This window comes from Salvia hispanica, chromosome 3 (assembly GCF_023119035.1).
Source record: "Salvia hispanica cultivar TCC Black 2014 chromosome 3, UniMelb_Shisp_WGS_1.0, whole genome shotgun sequence".
In the NCBI taxonomy this organism is placed as follows: domain Eukaryota; kingdom Viridiplantae; phylum Streptophyta; class Magnoliopsida; order Lamiales; family Lamiaceae; genus Salvia; species Salvia hispanica.
This window is the reverse complement of record NC_062967.1, coordinates 27792343-27813429: the sequence shown is the minus strand read 5'-3', so window position 1 is coordinate 27813429 and position 21087 is coordinate 27792343. Positions and strand designations below refer to the sequence as shown.

General features: G+C 33.8%; 1 protein-coding gene across 2 annotated transcripts; it reads right to left on the bottom strand.

Annotated features, from left to right (window-relative positions):
- Positions 1–1702: 1702 nt before the first annotated feature.
- LOC125215796 (actin-related protein 4) lies at positions 1703–10492 on the bottom strand. Of its 2 annotated transcripts, XM_048117347.1 has the most exons (21): positions 10368–10492; positions 10224–10286; positions 10014–10105; positions 9002–9148; positions 8851–8924; positions 8578–8658; positions 8095–8155; positions 7932–7981; positions 7209–7263; positions 6321–6398; positions 6157–6210; positions 5632–5685; positions 5500–5560; positions 4764–4815; positions 4453–4519; positions 4099–4161; positions 3962–4024; positions 3292–3354; positions 2704–2768; positions 2118–2186; positions 1703–2019 (listed from the first exon to the last, which is right to left on the bottom strand). In XM_048117347.1, the coding sequence occupies exons 2-21, from the start codon at positions 10234–10236 to the stop codon at positions 1974–1976; spliced, it is 1308 nt and encodes a 435-aa protein (XP_047973304.1). In that variant the 5' UTR covers positions 10237–10286; positions 10368–10492; the 3' UTR covers positions 1703–1973. The 2 variants fall into 2 exon arrangements, with proteins under 2 accessions (XP_047973304.1, XP_047973303.1); XM_048117346.1 differs by lacking the exons at positions 10224–10286; positions 10368–10492 and having other exon boundaries at positions 10014–10121.
- Positions 10493–21087: the final 10595 nt, after the last annotated feature.

Here is a 21087-nt window from a genome sequence, read left to right as displayed (position 1 = left end):
TTCTCACTCTCATTAAAATATTCATCTTTCTTTATCTTTCTACTTTAATACTTACACCCACCTCTTCTCTCTCCAATTAAACACTTTAACCAATAACTCCTAAAACCCCGTGCCGGCTAAGCAATATGTCATCTTAGCCGGGACGGAGGGAGTAAATATTTTATCCGTCCACATAATAATGACTTATTTTGTCATTTCAGAACGTCCACGGTCATCCAAAGTCTCATTTATTTATTTTTCCATTTTGATAGATAGACTATATACACTTCACTAAATCATTACATTCATATCTCATAATAAAAAGTGAGACATATACTTTAAACTTTTTCCATTAATTATATTCACGGGTCTCTCTAACTGGTCATCCAAAGTCTCATTTATTTAAATTTTCATTTTGATAGATAAACTGTACACTTTCACTAAATCATTACATTCATATCCCATAATAAAAAATGAGACATATACTCCAAACTTTTTCCATTAATAATTATATTCACGGGTGGAATATTTAATACAGATAAAGGACTGAGGGTGGAATATTTAATACAGATAGGAAATCATTATCTCTAATCAATTTGTTTTTGGCATTTTTAAGTTTACCAGTATTTGCCACCAGCTCCTTTGTTTTTTCCAATATTGTTTTTCAGTTACGAAAAGTGACAAATACTCATAAATCAGTGTAAAATTCTCAAATTTCAAGAAATCAAAATTTCAGTTCTTCTTGGTATCTTCATTTTGGAAATTGAAAGTCACGTACAAAAACTAAGATGATATAAAATAGAGTATTTTTCACATGGGTGGATCTTCTATTCCTTTTTTCTGTGTCCATAGTATTTTGCAACTAATATTTGTATATTTTTCTTCAATTCCAATTTATATTGCTTAAGTTTCAAGATAGTAAGTAAAACTCATTAATCCAATTAGGATATATGATTAATTTACCTTAGTGTACATAATAGTTAAGCACTCCGTAACATTTATTAGTATTAATCGAAAGATGGTATGTTAATCATGATTAATCTCTTGTTCGCGTAAGTTACACTTAACTCAAAGGTGAAATTAGATGCCATGCATTTTTTCAAATAGTTACTATAATATGCAATTTGCAAGTGTAAAATTTAGTACTCCCTCCGTCCCATAAAAGATGTCACACTTTCCTTTTTAGTTTATCCCAGATGTCACATTTTTCATTTTTAGAAAAAATTCTCTCTCACATGAATATAAAAATTATATTTTCTCTCTTTATTTAACACATAAAATAAAACCTCATAAAATCTCATGCCGTCCCACAAGTGTGACATCTTTTGTGGAACGGATGGAGTAATTAATACTCCCTTTGTTTCTTCATAGTTGAGGCGGAACTTTTCGGCACGGAGTTTTAGAAATGATTGTTGGGTGTGTTAAATAAATAGATAAAAAAGTAAGAAAGATGAAAAAGTATGGAGAATAAAGTATAAAGTGAATAAAGTAGAGAGAATAAAGTGAGAGAGAGTAAAGTAAGAAAGAGATAAAAGTTACCATATATGGAAATGACTCAACTATGAAGAAACGGAGGGAGTATGAATTAAATGACTAAGATAAGAACAAAAAAATATAGAAAAGAAAGCATCTAATTTCTTTCACGCACCCTCCCCTCTCTTAGTCTCATTACCCATCTCTCTCGCAGCCCCACACGTCAAAATTCTAGCTCGGTCACAGTATCAACCTCAAGGATATTAATCTTCGAGTTCGTAACAAGTGTATAATATTCGTCCATACCAATATCAACATGAATTGCAAGTTCAACTAGGGATGTTAGATACACATCTCTACAACTAACCGAATAATGTAGAAACTCGAATAAATGCATACAAATCTCTGGGTTAAGCCGGGTACTATTCTTGAAGCACAGAGTACTAGCGAATGATGCAGAGATAGGGTCCATGCTACCAGTCAAATTGTCTAAAGGCTAATTGATTAAGAAGCAATGCATTTCAAGGGCATTTCCGCTGAATATACGAAGCTCCGTGCTCTTCGAACCTGTTGATAGAGCGGAGGTGATGCAGTTGACATGAGAGCAATAATAGAAATAACACGAAGCATGAGGTATGGTGCGTTAGAGAAGAATGAGAGCTTACTCGGACTTGGAGAACCACATCTGCTGAAAGGAACCAAGTGATGCCAATATACTGCCACCTATCCAAACACTGTAATGACTATAGTCAGTAAATGATGCGGGGCCGTAGGCTAGCACGGGTTTTGTTTCTATACATAGTCATTCAAGTAAAGTAGCTATTGCCTAGAAATCATTGAAGACCATGCTATTGGCACGGATTCAAAATTTACCAAGTTAAAAAACTTAATTATCTGCTTCATATAAAAAATGTGTTCCCCAATTTAAGTGATAAATTTATACCTCATTATATCATCGTTCAATGTAGAGGGATAAAAGGCAACGCATTAAGGTGTGTTTGCTTTGAGATATAAGAAGGGATAAACTTCATTTACCATCTTATAACTCGCTTGCTTGAACATAATAAAAAATCTGGATAGGAAGTCTAAAATCCATATTTAGAGGGATAAAAACTCAATAATATTTATAAATTGAAAACAACCAAAAATAGCCGTTTCTCATCACCAAAAATGATGGTCACAAAGTAGAACTCTAGGATATGCACAAATCACAAAACCAATTTGAAGTAGAAATAAGTAAATAAATCCAACCTGAATCTCCTTTCTGTTGCATTTCCACTTGCTAGAACTTTCACCCTAGCCGCTTGAGGAGATTCCTAAAGAACAATATCAGTCATTGTCAGGATATTGCTCATCAATAGCTATAAGAAAATTCACTTAAATGATCATTGTTATGACTGTAACAGGTATGCAATATCAATTGGGAACATAGAAAAGTAATAAAACGCCTCTAATCTGGCAAATTCACCAAATATCGAACAGGGATATAGAAATGGTTCGAGAATAGCAAGGTAAGCATAGCAAGAAGCAGATTGGATAAGGACAAGAGCTGAAGTGATGTGTTGAATTCTTTACAATAACACTAAGAACTGTGGATGCGTGTGCCTGAGAAAACAAAATTGCAGTTGACTAAGCTACTTAAACATGCTCAGCAAAAGAACGTAATCTCAGCCACGATGGAATGGACATCTCCCAAAATTTATTTTGCTATATTTCCCTCTCTTTTCCCGGTTCTGTTTTTGACAAGGCAGGGGGTTCAAACATATTCTGCTAGAGCAAGAAAACATAACATGAATTTGATATTTTTCATGCCAACAAGCATATAGCATAATAGACAACCTCCAGTAAATCTTTCTCAAGACGTTCTTTCAGCTGTTGCATTGATGCTGTTCCACCAGAAAGCTGAAAAATAGACAATCATGGTATGAGAGCTGTAAAACTTTAAGTACCATGAAATGTAATTATTTAAACACAAAAGAATAGGAGTTGTTGATACTTGATACATATACTCATTCATATTCAATTTATATGGACATTTCAGAGGACACAACCGTTGGAAAGGACGTGAACTTTTATAAATATGGTGACACTATGACAACACTAAACATTATGTTTCTAGAATAAATGAGTTTACGTAGAAATTACCAAATTGATGACATGGATAATGTGCCATAAACTTATTCAAACCTGAAAGAACTATGGTGGCTTGGCTTTATTTGAAAAAAAATGCTAAAAAGGGAGGTAAAAACCTACACAAAAGCAAAAGGGATTGCAAAACCAAATCCTTATCAGACCATTGAAATTATTGAAGGAACCCAAAATTACCTAATAACTAAGTTAATTAGTTCAATTACTGACTGCACAACCTCCTGGAACGACCATGTAGTTTTTAAAATATAGACAGTATAACATCCTGGCTGGGGTGAATAAGACTAATGGCAGAGTGTGCTTATGAGAGAAAGCATGTTTATTTGGTAAGTTATATAAGATGATGGAGTAATCATCTTACCAATATGCTGCTATAAAGTTCTCTGCGGATGTCAACATCACACTTGCTTATGCTCTCAATAACCTGGAGAGGTTGAACAAAGTGTAACCGAAGAATCAGCTAAGCACAGAGCCCATATTTGAATGTAACCTACTCACCATTTGTGGTAGACCATGGGCAGATGAAGTTGTCTCTATAGAATTTTCCATACCAGGTATAGTCTGCGCAGAAAGTGGTTTAAATCAGCTAGGGATAAAGTTCAGAGACAAATGTCCAAATAAATCTAGGACTAACCATAGAGTCAGTATATCACTACCAACATCAATAATGTGCATAATTTAATTTCATTATCGATGTTAGGGTTTATAAATACACTCTAATCATAGCAATGAAGACCTCGGGTTGCTGAAAACTAACGACCGAAGTAGCAAGCAAGAATATTTAGCATTACAGAATAGAATATGATGCATCAAAGAAGAAAAGTACTGAAATTGATCAGAAATTACACGCACCAGAGCTAAAGATGGATTAAACAATATATCAGGAATCTTGAACCTGTCAGCACCAATCTCAATTGTTCTGCCCATTACATTAGAAAAAGAAATCAATTAGAAAGCACACAGTTGGCATAAATTCTAACAACGGTCAATGAAAAACACATGAATTAGAGTTTACTTGTGTAACATTCAATTAGGTACATCTTCAGAAAGGTTAAATACTGAGGCAAACATGTGGGCCACATAAATTGAACAAACTTTGGATGAATCAAAGATAGTTTTAAAAATATTGATGAAGGAAAAGGAACGTTAAACAATAAACTTACTGTCCGTCAGGAAGCTCATAAGGTGTCATTGGGATATTGGAGTACGATGTATCTAACCAGAGGAAACAATGTTAGCATATGGGTCCATAGCATTAGCCCAAGCAATTTGGGCAATGAAATTAATAAACAGCATTTTTCTATAGAAGTACAAAAAACTAGCATGCAAGACACCAAGTTAAAATAAAGTAAGTGGAACCAATCCTTGCCATATATCTATCTTCCACCAGACAAGCAAACAACAAAAAGAGAGAGAGCTTAGAATAGCCATAGATTGAATAAATTACTAAGTTACTGGAGGAAATAGACTAACAATCCTACAAAGTTCGCTGATCTAGTAAATCAAGATAACTTAGTTGATGGCAGACACTTAGCGACTGGCACATAATCTAGAATTAGAACACAAACTTAACAAACATAAAAGGTATTATTGTTGAAACCAAAAAAGATTGCAATATTTATTCATGCCTCTGAGCTTATGGCATATCAAATTCAATCTGCTGGCCCATTCTTATCATATTTGATGTCCCAGATATACCTATCAGTTCACTCCTATTTTGACTCAACTTCCACATTTAATCACCAAGAACAAACATGTGAACACTTAGTTTAATCCAGTAAACAGGAATATAGGTCAATGCTGATAGCAAACTATAAAGAAACCTTCACTATATTAAAGTCATAAAAATAGTCAAATAATCATGAAGGCATCTTTAAGTTGTATATAAAGTGTGCAAACCATCATATGGAGTGTCCGGTGCTCGACAAACGCATTCTTTAATATCACTAACAATCACCCGCTGCAAGAAAGAACAAGGTCTTAGCAACAGAATAGGAGCCAACAACAAATGAATTCTTACAGATGAATGACCTGCGAATAAAGTTTGTAACTTTCTGTAGTGTTGGGGAGGTCAAGGTCCACAATCTGTTGGAACCAAGAACAAAGTTATGATATTATCAGGAAATGAAACCACAAATTTGAACCAAGATGTAGACCTTAAATTTGCTAAGAAACAAATCAGGAAATAGCAGCCAAAAGAAGTCAATATTGTATTTACATATGTAGCATCGAGTTAAAAAATGATTTCATGTGCGCCATCCTGAGAAGAAGGTGGGATGTGTTCAGCCAGCCACACAACAAAGGATTTGATTTCACCGATGGAGTAAGATTATATTAGCAAAACAGCGAATACAGGTTCCACACCATCCTCATATTGCAACATAATGACAGTGCAGACTATACTTTTTACTGATTCCTATTGGTTCTCTTATAACTTATGCATAATAAAGTACTAAGTATTAATCAAGTATACACTAAAACTCAAATAGCATGCCACGTTTTCTACACAATAGAGAAAATACTTGGTTAGTGAACATCAAATGAATGATTGCTGACCTGGAATTCTCCCGGACGAACTTCCTTTCTTTTGAATGCATAACGAGGTTTTATCTGCAATTGTGAATATAAATGAGAATAAAAGAAACCATATTATAACTTTATGCAGAATACAAGTTCGAACTTTGCTGAAAGCAAGTTCTAGAGGTAGATTATGAACTCACAGGAAGTCCTTTGCTTTCCAGGCTTTTTAACAAGCAATCAGTAAGGAAATCTCCTCCAATGGGAGATGTTGATACAGCCTACAATCACAGAGAAAATTGAATTGCAATTAAGATAGGAAATCGAAATAATAGGTTATAGTATAATTTACTATTGAAATCATGATTTTGACAATGTAACAGGCCGTGACATTGGCCAACCATTAACATTTGCATTATAAAAAGAGATACTATATAATAGGTTTTTAGAAAAATCTCTTATTCAGGAAGAGAACAATCATAATCCACATATCAAACAATGACAGGTTGCATAGGTAGGTCTCCTTAAAATTTAAAGATGATAATTCTGCAATTATTTATTTATAGCGCTTGGCAGGAAAGACCTAAAGAGCGTCTCTGTAATTTGATTTTTCAAACCGAAATCAATATTATATCTAAGATCCCATTCCTGAAAATCAGGCCTAGTACATGCCCTTTCAGCATACTTATAAGCCTTACTGTATAAAATGTCATCCTAGATTCCAGGAACAATATTTCCAAACATTATTTAAACAGGTAAAATCAAGGATAACGGTGTCATACATTTACTTTCTTTTTGTTTTTTGGGTAAGACTCAATATTAGAAGAAGCAAAATGGTAACAAGGACAGAAAAACACCACAAAGAAAGGCTGAACTAAAACACCAACATGCACAAGAGTATCTAGCATGTGAAGAGAAGTAACCATATAGTGAATGAAAAATACAAAGTACTGTAAAAACTTGATAGGATATCTTGCAAAGAGAAAGAAGTGCATGCATTTAAGTGGAAGTAAATACGATTATAATACATCTATACATGTGGATGAACTGAAAATATCCTAGAACAAATTTCCACATTAAACCAAGAATACCTTCTGAAGAACATAACCATCCTGTACTGGAGCCACAGTAGTAGATCCTCCACCACTGAATCAAGGAGCCAATGAGCTAATTTAGCTTCACAGTATGCATTTTCAACAATCAGAATAGCAAAAAGCAAGTGCAAAGGAAAGTATCACAAGCTGCTAAAGTTACTAATTGTGATTTGTGTTAGCTTAGTAGCTTACAGAACTTTAAAAATTCATACGACAAATGCTTAATGGCAAAACAAATTCAACCTTTGCACAATTTACTATTTCAGGAAATTCTATAGAAATTGCAAATTTTCCATAAATTTAGTAATGAATTGTTGCATTATGCAATTTATCATTTTGAGGAATGTGCAACTACATAAATAGATGCTACTATATAAAGGCAGAATTCAGTCAAAACCAGTAACCTGAAGTACATCACATACTTGTACCGACAAGACTTGGTCAGTCAGTTAGCATTAACCAAATCACAAATTTGCCAAAAATAACAGTGACTGTTTGTTGGACAAAATGATTTCATATGAGAGGGAAGAACAATTGCCTTACACCATAACAAGGGAACTTTTTCATTCCCAATACATGTGAAGGCAAGTGAAAGAGCTTGAAGTACTAAAAAGAAATGGTTTGAATTTGAATGTTGAGTGTCATAATGGAAAGTTAAAATTCATGTAACTTAAGTTCAAAGGACAATAAATATTGATGACAAAGTACATAAGCTCTTACCAGTCAACAACTAAAGAGGTGGCACGTCCTGATGCAAAAGAAGTAAGAACCTGGAATGTATAAACAGCCTACAGTTAGAAAATGGCAGAATAAAAGGCCCTGAAATAAAGAACAAACCAGGCATTGCTTCCAAGCATAACTCAGATCAGAAATAGGAGCTCACAGCATTTTTGGCCAAAAATAATGCAGGAACTTGATATTTTTCAAACATAATCTCAGCAGTCCTGTTAGAAAAGTAAACTCAATCAGCTTAAAACCAACCATAAATCTCACAAGCCTCACTACAGCAATCACAATCTATGTTACCCTAGAGCAAAGAAGATATAGTACATCAAGACCTATCAGTGAACATGGTATGCTGCTTATTTGTGGAAACTACACTTGGAAGTCAATTGCAGCAATCTGCATATTATGGTATGCAATAGACTGACACAAACTAAATCTAGAAACCTAACCAATTTAAAATAATTATTAGTTGCAATATTATAAGACGCTAATTCAGAAACATATCTTCACCATTATGCTGTAAATGATTTATAATTAACTTCTTCTCATTTGACAAAATTGTATATTAAAATGCCTGCATTGTTGCCACGGAAAATGTAGATATGTACCATCAGCTACAAAACATAGACATTCAACTCACTTTTCCCTCTGTTGTTGAGAATTAGAACATGACTCGGCAAAGAGCATTGGATGTTCCTTTGGATCAATCAACAGGCATTTCCTGTGACAAACATCATGTAGATTGTGAAAATTCTAATGTGCAGTACTAAGAATGTACTTATAAGACATAGAAATATAAAAAAATATAATGAAGTAAGGTAAAAAATGTCTGCTAGAGAAAGTAAACGATTCTCCACTTGTTTACAAGAAGGCCTAACGACATTAAAGTGTATAAAGTTAACAAGTTAGCTACCTCAGAGCATGGTCCCATATGTTTTCAACCATATCCCAGTCAACGACTACTCCATCCTTCATAGGTGATAGTACCTGAAATTGATTTCCCGCTACAGTCAACAAAATTATTGAGGAGACGTAGCTTAAAATAATGCATGGAAAATTTGCACCTCCATATGATCCCTGCGATAGCCCAAGTCTTGTGATCCTACATAAAATTTGCTCTTGCCCTTTGATTTAGGTTCTGGGGTGGATTCTGAGTTCACGTTTGCATTGTCAGCATCATCAATTTCCATTCCATCAATTGACCCGACAACCTGAGTAGACACATTTTGTGTGTTTCTATCAGAATACAGTTAATTCCGCAAGGAGAGGAATAGATACAATGACGATATTATGATAATAACTGAAGAAGTGAGGGCTTCCAACTTGATATTTCCGAAGAACAAAAGGTGACTTTCCTCCTACTGTAGTACTGTAGGATTTATACACAAGAAAAAGAACACACAGTAATTCATCGCCTTATATTTAAACTTTTGGCTTCCCTGTCAGAAAGGAGTCAAGGACATTGTAACCAACTCTTTGTAAGTATGCCATAATAATTAAACTATTAAGTTGATAGAAATGAATGGAATATTGCAAAGATAGCAAGTGAAATTACAATGTTAGGCTAAACAGAAATTTATACATATTGCTACATGGCCATAGCCTCACAAAAAATTTAGTCCATGAGCATATCAACCCTACATCAAATAGCAAATGAAATATCAATGCAGACCACGTACTTAAAAGATGCTTCAAATATTTTTGAACTATCCATGATTAACCAATTGAAAAGGTAAACAAGCTACTCATACTCATCTTGTATGCTTACTGTCATCTGCTGCCTCCAAAATTCTCATTTTGCTTCAAACCTCGACAAATTAAACTAACTTAACTATAAGCATCGCGTCAACTATACATAGAACCCGTAATCTTCAAGCAACCATTTCAACTTTTTACACTGGCAGTTGCTGGAAATGCATCAGAACTTCTAAATTTGGAACCACAAATAGCAACACTCACTCTCTAGCTACTAACTAGAGTCACATTGTATTTAAACTAAACAAAACTCTAAAAGATAACAAATCAGAAGATGCTTCGTAAAGAGATAGCTAGCTAAAAGGTTGAGTTAGCTCTCACAGATGGGAAAACAGCTTTTGGCGCATCTTCGCCAGCGTAACCAGCTTTGCAGGTATGGGAACCCAAGTCGACGACTATTGCCGATACTTCATCTGAATCAAATAACATAAAGCAGCAAATGTCTCAATTAAACGTTTAGAACGGAGCAGAACATACGCAATTCAATTTACCAAACTAAATTGAGAGAATTATCAAGTGTAGTATACGCACCTCCTCCATACATGATGATTCGACGAGGGCTTGGAAAGCAACGTTCGATTTCGAGATATGAAGCTGAAATTTGGTAGAAAAAGCCTCCTCAGTTACAATTATTGAAGATTTAGCGCGCGAATTAGGGTTTATGAAGAGGATTACCGTTCCCCTTTGAACGACTTCACTGCGCGCGGGAGAAGGAGTGACTAGTGAAGAAAGAGGAGTTTCAGTTTGGGGCTTTGGGGTTTTGTTTTTATTTTTCTTATATATTTAAATAAAACAAATATTGGATGACTAAATGATAGCTTGAATTTGATGTGTAGGGATGTTTAGACGGGTAGCACGAATCGGGTATCCGCACCACGAAAAATCGGGACCGGGATAATATGATTAAAAGAATATTGTGCTTGGTACTTGGCACTCGATTAATTAAAAAGTACTACCTAATAGTAGAATTTTTAAGATTAGGATTTTACTCTTATTTTTCCCATCCAATTCATAACCCGTCGATACCCTCACTCGTTGCCTTCAGTGACTCCACCTAGCACCCACCCTTTGCACAGCGACTGAAACTGCTAATCAGTTCCACCCAACTCTCCTCGCCCGATGCCGCCCAATTGCCCTTGCTTCTGCTGATGTACACTACTCGATAACGCCCAATCCGCATTTCCAACCTCAGCTCTCCCGACGATGCCACTATCTGGCAAGAGGTATTGATAATTACTTTGGTTTGGAGTATGTTTAATTAAGTTGCAGAATATGTGAATATGAGAATGTGAAATTGTGAAGAGGTCGAGTGTAGGTAACTTAGTATCTTCATCAACTATCGGGTGTACTAGCAAATTGCGTTGAGTTGGATATCGAATTTCTAGAAAATAGGGTGCGAATACCCGTTTCAACGGGGCATGTAAGAGTGAGCGAAATCTTTGTAATTTGAATAGCGAAATTGAACTCACATCAAAATATTAAAATTAGATGATAATGAACTACAACTTCATTGTCTCCTCCATCTAATAGATCGAGGATTCATATCATCATAGAATTAGATTAGAAACCATTATAATCATCTTAAAAAATATTAAAATCGGTTTTCAAAATCCAAATATTAAATTATAGTTCCAACCATCTAATTTTATTCCTAGTACAAAAATATAACCATCTATTTAAATTGTCTAGCACCATCATTGATCACACACTATTATCCCAATCTAATATGCTTCCACAGCTAAAAAACAATCTTATTTTTTATTTTAGTTTGTCCATCAATGTTAATATAATTTTTATTTTGTATCAGTACTACTCCCTCCGTCCGCGAATAGGAGCCCCAATTGAGTTGGGTGCGGGTTTTAAGAAAAGTTTGAGTATAATAATTTAAGTGTGTGATAGTGGAATGTGAGACCCATTTATATTATTATTTGCAATCAAAGTGGATTAAAATTAATTGCAGCTTCTAAATTAAGGGAAAAGTGGGGTCATTTTTTATACTACCAAGATAAAATGTCTAACCGGGACTCCTAATGGCGGACGGATGAAAATGGCCAACCGGGACTCCTATTCGCGGACGGAGGGAGTACTATTTTCTCTCTTTCTATCCACACGATATCCATTTTCTGCCAAATAAGTTGTAGTACATGAGAATATTAATATTTTTATTTTTATTTTTAAATAATTATCTGAAAATGATTAATTAAACTAATATAGTTGAAATGATTGAGATTACTTGATAAATTGAAAATCCCACAATAAAGTTGATATGAATACGAAAAAATAATTTTAAATATTTTAAATAAAATTAATAAATCATTAAATGTGGGATATCTTAATCATACTTTCTGAAAGTTCAAACTTTTTTCTTTTCTTTACTAAAAAAGAGTTGTTTTTATCAATATTAATATTTGTATCAAACAATTACAGCGCATCCTCGTTTAATGTCTGGTACTAGGTTGTCTGCCACTGCCTCCTCGATTTATGCTAAAGTTAGCAATATATTTAGTTGCTAGATCTGCAATACTAATTAACCAACTTTATACTCATAAACATTATAATAGTATAGGTTATGTACTTGTGTTAACAAGTTATCAACCAATTTAAACAATAGATAGAGAAATAACAAGCTCTCGGATTTTCACAAAGATTAAACCTAACAGAATCAACTACTCCTTACTTGTTTTGTTTCTTGTTTAATCCAATTTTGAAAAGGCAACTGTTGAAATTAAACGATTGAGTTTAGAGTTAACCACAGCTAATTTTAAGTTTGTTTGTCAGTTTATTTTTAAATTTAAATGTAAGTTTCAGATAATTAAACCTCGCTTAGTTAACATAAATTTATTTGAAACTTAATTATATACTAAAAAAATTTCGATCCAACTTTCTTCTGTCAAATCCATACCGCTGAGTTTATATAGGGAGTATTTCTCATACATTCCAATCATATTTGCCTAGTATTTCGGTAAATCAAGTACCATAAAAAAGATTTTATAGATTAACTTTAGAATTAAGGCATTGACAAATAATATCACGAACTTTATCCTGAATTTGTTATTTTTCACCAATGAAAAAATTCCGGCAAATAATTTGTAATTTCTCGATAACAACTTTGAGAAGCTTCAAGTTTTTCAATCTTAATCTGAAGATAGTTTTTTCTTGAAGCATACCCTCCAAAATTGTTCTTCAATCTATGAATATAGCCGAAATTTTATCAGTAGTGGGAAATAACAAACTCAGAGTAAATTTCGTGATATTATTTGTCAATTTTAAACTTTCGTTGGAAAAACAACTTTTTTAAAGTTTCCATGATATTAGGTGTCAATATCCCAAGAATTAATTATATATGGTACAAGAATACACATACCATAAAAATATCATAAAACCAACAAATTCTATCCCGATTAATCCATAACTAATTGGGGAAAATAGAAGGCCTGTTGCTACAATATAAAACTACAAAGAAAAAATTATTAAAAAAATAATTAAAACAAAAACAAAAGATAAAGAAAATAGTGGCATATGCAGAAACTCATGTACTGTGCATAATTCATAAAAAAATGTGAAAGTATACCTGATCAGAAGAGAAAGGATAGATCTAGAGAGAGAAAGTCGATAATTGCTGATGCAGCATCATCAGGATTCACATATATACACAATTAATGTGTAAATTGAGAATCCTGTTGGCGCTGCATTTGCAAAATTAACGACTAATATTTGCTGTTTCCAATCTTCAACAAACCCTAATTTCACATATTTGTATTCCAACTCTCTTTTCTCTCTCTTCCCACAAACATGACAGAAAGTGACTCCAAATCATAATCGATAAACGAGATCAAATAGGATTGATATGAATCCACAGAAACTATGTTGAGAATGAGAGAGATGTGTGTGTGTGTGTTGAGAGAGAGAGAGACGAAGGTATGGATAGATGCCCAATATTACTTTATAGTACTAGGTTTTTGGTGGTGGTTTTTGCATCCCACTTGATACAAAAAAAGTATTTGGCATAATACTCATTTTTTTAATTCACTGTGTCTGATAAGTTGAGTGGTATATTCGCGTAATAGTCTTTGTAGCTTCGATGATTTAATTATTTGAACTTGATATGCCTGGATATCGAATTTTAAAATCTACCTTTGAGTATCTGTCCGATTACTGATTCATATCGATTATTATTGTTGTGGAATTGCAAATATATACTTGATTATTATATTTTTCCATTGTTTTAAAAGATTCAAAGAATTACTAATTGAAAAGAAAAATTGTATAATTTCTTGAAGGTTGTCTTATCTCTTATGTAAACATTATATGCTAAGTAAAATAAAACCAAAAACAACTATGCTATAAAGTAGGAAGTATTATCTAACAACTAAAGTTGTACCAATGAAACTATACTAGTCGTTTTCAATAATTGGTCACTTTTATTTAAATAAATATAAAAAAGATAATGATTGCTTTATAACCTTCTGTGTGTTATTAAATCATTCCACAAAAATTTGCACATGGTTGGACTTTGATTAGGGTTCAGTTAAGTAAATTGCATTCCTTTTTTTTTATAATTAAAAAACGTGCATGCCTCTTGTGAATTTTGTCACAATTAACTCCTACACCAAAGTTAAACCATATATTGAGGTTTTATTTTTTAGGGCAGCCGCAACATGGCTCTTGCCTGTCTCGGTCTCGTCCTGGCGGGATGAGCCAAGGGCGAGCCAACGGCCCGTCTCGATGGGTGGCTTCCGGCAGAGTGACGAGCCCATCAAATTTTGTCTTAGAAACTCCACTTGCCATTGATTGACACATGTCATCCATTCTCACTTATAGTTTCTCTTCTCAAGACCTAGTTTGGTTCAAATCCTTAGAATGCCATTTTATTCTGAATATTCCAAATAGGCCACAAGGTGAAACAAAACAAAGATATCCAAACCTTTATATTGACTCTACTAAAAGGAATGCTCGACCAGAATAAGAAGCATGCTATCGGCTCATTGGTTTAAGCATAAAGATATGTTCCATCATTCGTAACAATAGTATCACAAGCAACTTGATAACATGTACACATACACATCTTAATTATAGAATTAATAACTTAAGTATATGCACTAATCTCTTGGAAGATTCAAAACAAACTAAATTATTACAACTAAACTTAGGAAAATGATCAGATGACATCCATGTGCATGTAAAGACAACAAAATTATAACACATGAGACTTAATCTCACATGATTCGCTTCATTAATTAGAGTCTAATGCATTTCTTTGCAGCTAAGCTAGACATAATCACATGCCACAAACCATAATTTCACAAACTTTTTTAGACATATTTCGGATTCTCTGAATTGTGTATTCGAGCAGAATCTTTGATTTCACACCTTGACTTTCAACTTGGAATTATTTTATTTCAAGTAACATATATTGTTAAATTTTAAGGTTTGAGATGAAATGGAAAATATACGAAGTAACAAAATACTATACTATATTATAATAATTACTATATCATCCAGTACTCTGTTAATGTTCTAATTAATTATATATAGGCTAATTTAAATTTTCACTTGAAAATCATTGGAAAGACAATATATAATTAGCCAAATAATTTTCATTAAATAATTAAATAGAGGTATGTTAGTAAACGAGTAAAAAACTATATATGATTAGCCAAATAATTAATTGGGCTACTGAATAAGCAAACTACGGCCCAAATTAAGTTTAATTTTCCGACAAAATTGTACTCGATTTTAAAACAAAACTTGGTGCATTAAATTAATTATTAAATAATTAATTAACTAGTGTTGTAACCCGAAAATTTAGTGCACCAAATACAAAAGTGTCAAAGACTCAAAGTTAGTGGAGACACGATAAATTAATTTCTTTTATTTTAAGTTTCAATGCAAATACGACATCAGTGATATAATGAACCATTATCCATCTTTAATGGATTTCTCAAAATATTTAGTCGAATCTAGGTTTTTATTTGCCCCAGTATCCTCTTGATTATAATTTGTAGAAAATCAAATATTGTACGTATAAGTATTAACGATATTCTCCGTATATAATATTAATGGAATATTGGTCCCTAATTTCATGAACTTTGGCTAAATTTTGGTATTTCTTGTGAACTTTAAAATTAGTCCAAATATCACAAATTTTACATTTTGTTTATTATTTCCCAACCCAACCCAAATAAGATATATTTGGCAAAAATCTTAATATATGTGGGCAACTGTGAAATGTTTATGATATTTTATATTGCTTTTTAAGTTCGTGACAAGTAGGATAAAAAACTACGTAAAAAACCATATTGATTTAGTAGAGCCAAGTAGGATAAAAATTTAAAAATATACTGAAGTTGATAGGATATGGTGATTGACCATTTGACCTGCCATGGGTAATAAACAAAATATTTTAGATCAATTTTAAAATTTATAGAAAATATTAAATTTTGGCCAAAGATAGATAATTTTAGAAACCAATTTCCAATATTAATAGTCATCATCCTGAAATTTTGCCAAGCATATAATTATCAAGTGAGATTGTTCGGCTAGTAAAATTTTAATACTCCCACCGTTTCTCAGAATTGAAATTCTTTCCTTCTTTGGGCATTTTCTAAAAATAAGCACTCCATTTTAGAAAAGTTTTTCTCTCTACTCATTTTCTACTAATACATTTTTTATTCTATATCTTTCGCTTAATTAATTATCAATTTAGCATTAAAACCCATGTCATTCCAAAAATTCCTATTTTTAGAAAATAGATAGAGTCATAATTTATCAATTTATAATGCTATTAATTACTTTGTTAATTACAATTATCAATTAACAGTTAAAACTTAATTGGAATCCTAACCAACCCATTATGGGCACAGTTATTAGTGATATGCTAAAATCAGGATTAATATAATCACATATACATCTTTTTAATTTCAATCTATGTCTTGAAATCATGAAACAAATTTGGAATTGGATCCAAATATTGAGTTTTGGCCCAAAATGAATACAGCATAATAAGAGCCCAGTATGCGACCTAGCACCAGTCACATTTCATAATTGTTTAAATTTATATCGATCCAATTTCAAACCTGATTGCTCTATTTTTTAGATAGTTTGTTGGTAATTGGACCCAAATACAAACCTTAGTCTTCATTTGGTACATATAATGAGAAGTGTAGAACAAGAGTCAGCAGCCTTCAATTTCAAATATAACACTTCCTCCTTCCTACACTAGGAGTGCAATTTAGTTATAGCACAAATTTTAAGAAATTAGTAGAGTGTATCATTAATAAAGTGAAATAATGGAGTGTGTTATAAATTAAGTGAGTTGGTTGAAGGTGGGTCCTCTTTTGACTTTTTTTTATTTTATTTTTGTTTTGTTTTATTTTAATGTAGATAATGACATTTTGATGTAATTTTGATGAACAATGGGGTAAAATTGTATGACCAAATATAGAAAATTCTAAATGTGACTCTTAAACTGGGACGGATTCTTAAGTCAAAATGTGATTCTTAAACTGGGACGGACGGAGTAGTATCATAAAAATATTAATTAAGAATTAAATTTTAAAAAAAATTCAAATATCTCAATTTCAGAATTTAAATTTCATATTTTGAAGTAGATCATTGAATTACAAATAGTTATAAATTAGACACATTCATTGATATATCCAAAATACCATTACACAAACTGCACACATACAATACACAAAATACACACACTATATATACATTATACAACAAAATATACTACACTAAACCCCTTTATAATTCCATTCTGGCTGCAGAAATTTAGAGCATATTTTATGCGCATGAACACATATAAACTTCAATTTCCATTATCCATCGTATTCACCGGTATTGGTCCGCAAATCATCAATTTATAATTCCAACAATATATGCAGAGTTAAACGTACATATAAATCTAGGGTAGATCCAAGACCTAATGTCCAGATGTAATAATCTAAAATCTAAATTGCCCAGGTGTTGAAGAATTTGTCTGTCTGCCAGTAATAAAAACACTAGACTCGCTCACTGTTTTCAATTATTTATTTCGGATGGAGATTTATTAGAGCATCCCTATTCGTGCTCTTATTTAAGAGCACGGAAATGAGCTCAGACCCATTTTTACTTCATATTCTAAGCAGTGTTTTAAAAATCGGACCGGACCGGCCGCGGTTCAACCGGTTGGACCGCGAACCGACAGCTGGTCCGGTCCGGTTTGGCCCCTAAAACCGTTCGTGTGTTGAGTCGCCTTGAACCGCCGGAACCGGCCGGTCAGACCGGTTGAACCGGTAACCGGAAACCGATTTTTATATTTAAAAGCTTGTTCAAAATATGATTCTAGAGGGAATTGAACCCTAGATCTCTAGGTAAGAAAACAACACCTCTACCACTCCACCACATGGTCTTGAATGAAATGTTGTGAACATTAATTATTGTTATATATTAACTCTATAATTTTTTGTCCACACAAATTAATAATTTGTGTTAAGTTTTATACTTTAAAATAATTTTTTAGTTATGATATGTTTAATTTTAATTAGAAGCCACTGAATTTTATTTTTATTGATGTAATATGGAGTATATATTATTGAAATAGTTTATTACTCCATATTTACTAATAATTCAAGTTTAATTTTATGTAATAACTAATAATACTATTATAGTATATATTTATCCAAATTAACTAAAAATTGATATTTAGTTTTATATATTGTCTATAATATTATTTAACCATATAAATGTTTTGAGATAATACGAATTTTATCTATTTATTATATGTAAAATATGTACTTTTTTGGCTACATTAATTAAAATTTTATATATTTAATAAATATTTAAATTTTACCATTCACTTACTTTAAATACTCTTAATATTTAATTTACTTAAAATGTTTAATATATGTTTTTGTTATATGTTAATATTAATTGTAATATATTACTCACTAAATTTAATATATTTTGTAAGATCATATTTAATTTTATATTTGCAAGGTAAAACGGTTCGACCAGTGATTGAACCGGTCGGACCGGTTGAATCGTGAACCAGTAGCCTTACCGGTTCACCGGCCGATCCGATTTTTAAAACATTGTTCTTAAGTAAGATCACAACACCCACATCCATGCTCTTTCGCAAGGACAAGCTCAAGAGTCCCACCATTCTATTATTCAATTTAAATATTTCAATTACTAAAAATAATTCTACAATATAAAAATACATTAAAAAATAAAAATTACATAATTAAATCCTAAAAAATAAAAATGATATAATTAAAATCCTAGAAAATAAAAAATACATAATTAAAATCCTACAAATTAAAAATTACATAATTAAAGACTAAAAAATACCCCCATGAAAGACTAGTCCTTTATCCCCAATGTTCTTCGGAGGCCCCGTATTGTTGTCACATGTGTTGCAAGTTGGTCGGGAGTCATGTTAGACCTATCGACCATATTGAGTTGACCCAAGAGGGTCCACAACGAGTTGGTCGGGGGTTGAGGTGGCATAAAGGGAGCGAGAGCGGGAGCGGGATTGGATGGAGTCGGGGCGCGATGGCGGTTGGCCGTCACCTTCTTCCTTCCTTGCGGCCGGCGGGAACTGCTCGGGCCAGCGTCGGGGCTACCCAAGTTAGTTCCGGCAAGCTGGGTAGCCACCTCATCGGAGGCGCCGTCGGATAGGGCTACCGACCTCGACCGTTTGCTGGAGGAGGATGCTAGTATGCCACTCCTATACTTCTCATGATGGCGCGCCTCCTGCCAACAGTTGAGGTACTTGAACGGTTTCTAAGTCATGCATTGGTAAGTCGCCAAGGCGGCACTGATGATGTCGACCTCGCTCTTGCCGCTCCCCGCCGACCGCTCTTCCTAGAGGTAATACCCCTGGAACTTACAGATTGCTTCGTTGGTTCTGAAGATGGAATTGCACACCATATCATTACGATAGATGGTTCCCTCCGGCCGGTTTGCATTGTACAGACGAGTGACGCGCCACCAAAACCTTTCCTTGCTTTGGTTCGTGCCAACGTCCGGATCTTCAGAGACCGCCAAGTAGGCTTTTAATAACTGAATCATCTCCGCCGGAGTATACAGGGTGCGGGTACCACGAGTAGGAGTAGGAGTAGGAGTAGAGTTGCCGCTCCCTCCCGAGCCGGATTCAGGTGCCCACCCGTATCACCCGTCGATGGCATCTTGGTCGTCCATCGGGTAAGGTCGGTAGCCACCCGGAATTTGAGAACCTTGGGTTTGAGGAGGGGCCGTGAATTGCGTTTCCGGACTAGGGAATGGTTGTGAGCCGAATCATTCGTGGTTCCAACTGCGGGAGTCGAAGGGGTGATCGCCGGAGCCGAAAATTGTTTTTGTAAGATTGAAAGATTGAGAATTGATGATAGAATTTAGATGAGAGAATAGATGAGAATTGTGTAGTGTGGTGGGAATTTTTTTGTGTTGAAGTGGGGGTATTTATAGATGAAAATGTGAATTTTTGGGGAAAAAAATTGTAAAAAAAATTAAAAGTGTGTAGAAAACGGATATAATTTATTGGGAAGTGAGAAAATATTTTTTTTATTTAATAATGATTTTTTATATTAAATTTCGAATTTCGAAAAAAAATTAAAAAAAACGAAAATGCCAACGGCTTCACAGCCCGTCACGTTAGCCTGCTCAGCGGCACGGACGTGCTCTTATTTAAGAGCACCGTCCTGCCGCTGGCATGGACGGACAACGTGCAGCGGCGAGCAGCGGTCACCTTGCCGCTGGCACGGACGACGTCCGCCGGCAAGTATGACCGATGCAGATGCTCTTATTAAAACATTTACCAAGCATGCAAAAGTATTGAATTCGGTCCGATCACCAATCCGTAGCCAAGAGCTATATTGCTATAGCCTAAAACATACTCCCTTCGTTCCTTAAAAATATGTGCACCCTTAAAAGTATGTGCACTTTCTATTTTCGTTTTTTCTACAAAAATATGTGTATTCAACTTTTGAAAAGGTAAATAACGTAGGTCTCATTATCTACTAACACTATTTTAACTACCATTCTCATCTTCTCTCTTACTTTATCATATCATTCTCTCATCTCTCTTACTTTACCAATTTTGTTTTAATTCTCGTGTCATATCTACAGCCTCGTTTTGAAGCACTATAAATAACACTCAAGTAAACTGAAGGAATGCCATTTGAGTGATGCTGAATAATCGAAGGACCAAGTTGACGTCGGATGGTTGGCCGACCTCACCACCGGCCGATGAGTGCTGCCGTATATAGCCTTCGTGGCTCACCATTGAATTAAAAATAGAGAAATAAAAGGAAGAGATAAATAGAGATATCCTGTCGATAGAAAAATAGAGACAAGGAAGGAATTAGGAGAAGAGATGGCATTAAACAAAAGAGGAGAGTCCAGAGAT

Coding starts and splice junctions, on each gene's coding strand:
- LOC125215796 (XM_048117346.1), bottom strand. CDS start 10,121: ATGTTATTTGATTCAGATGAAGTATCGGCAATAGTCGTCGACTTGGGT. Junction 8,659..8,850: donor ATATGGGACCATGCTCTGAG/GTAGCTAACTTG, acceptor TGTTTGTCACAG/GAAATGCCTGTTGATTGATC. Junction 7,264..7,931: donor ACCTCTTTAGTTGTTGACTG/GTAAGAGCTTAT, acceptor TCCTTGATTCAG/TGGTGGAGGATCTACTACTG.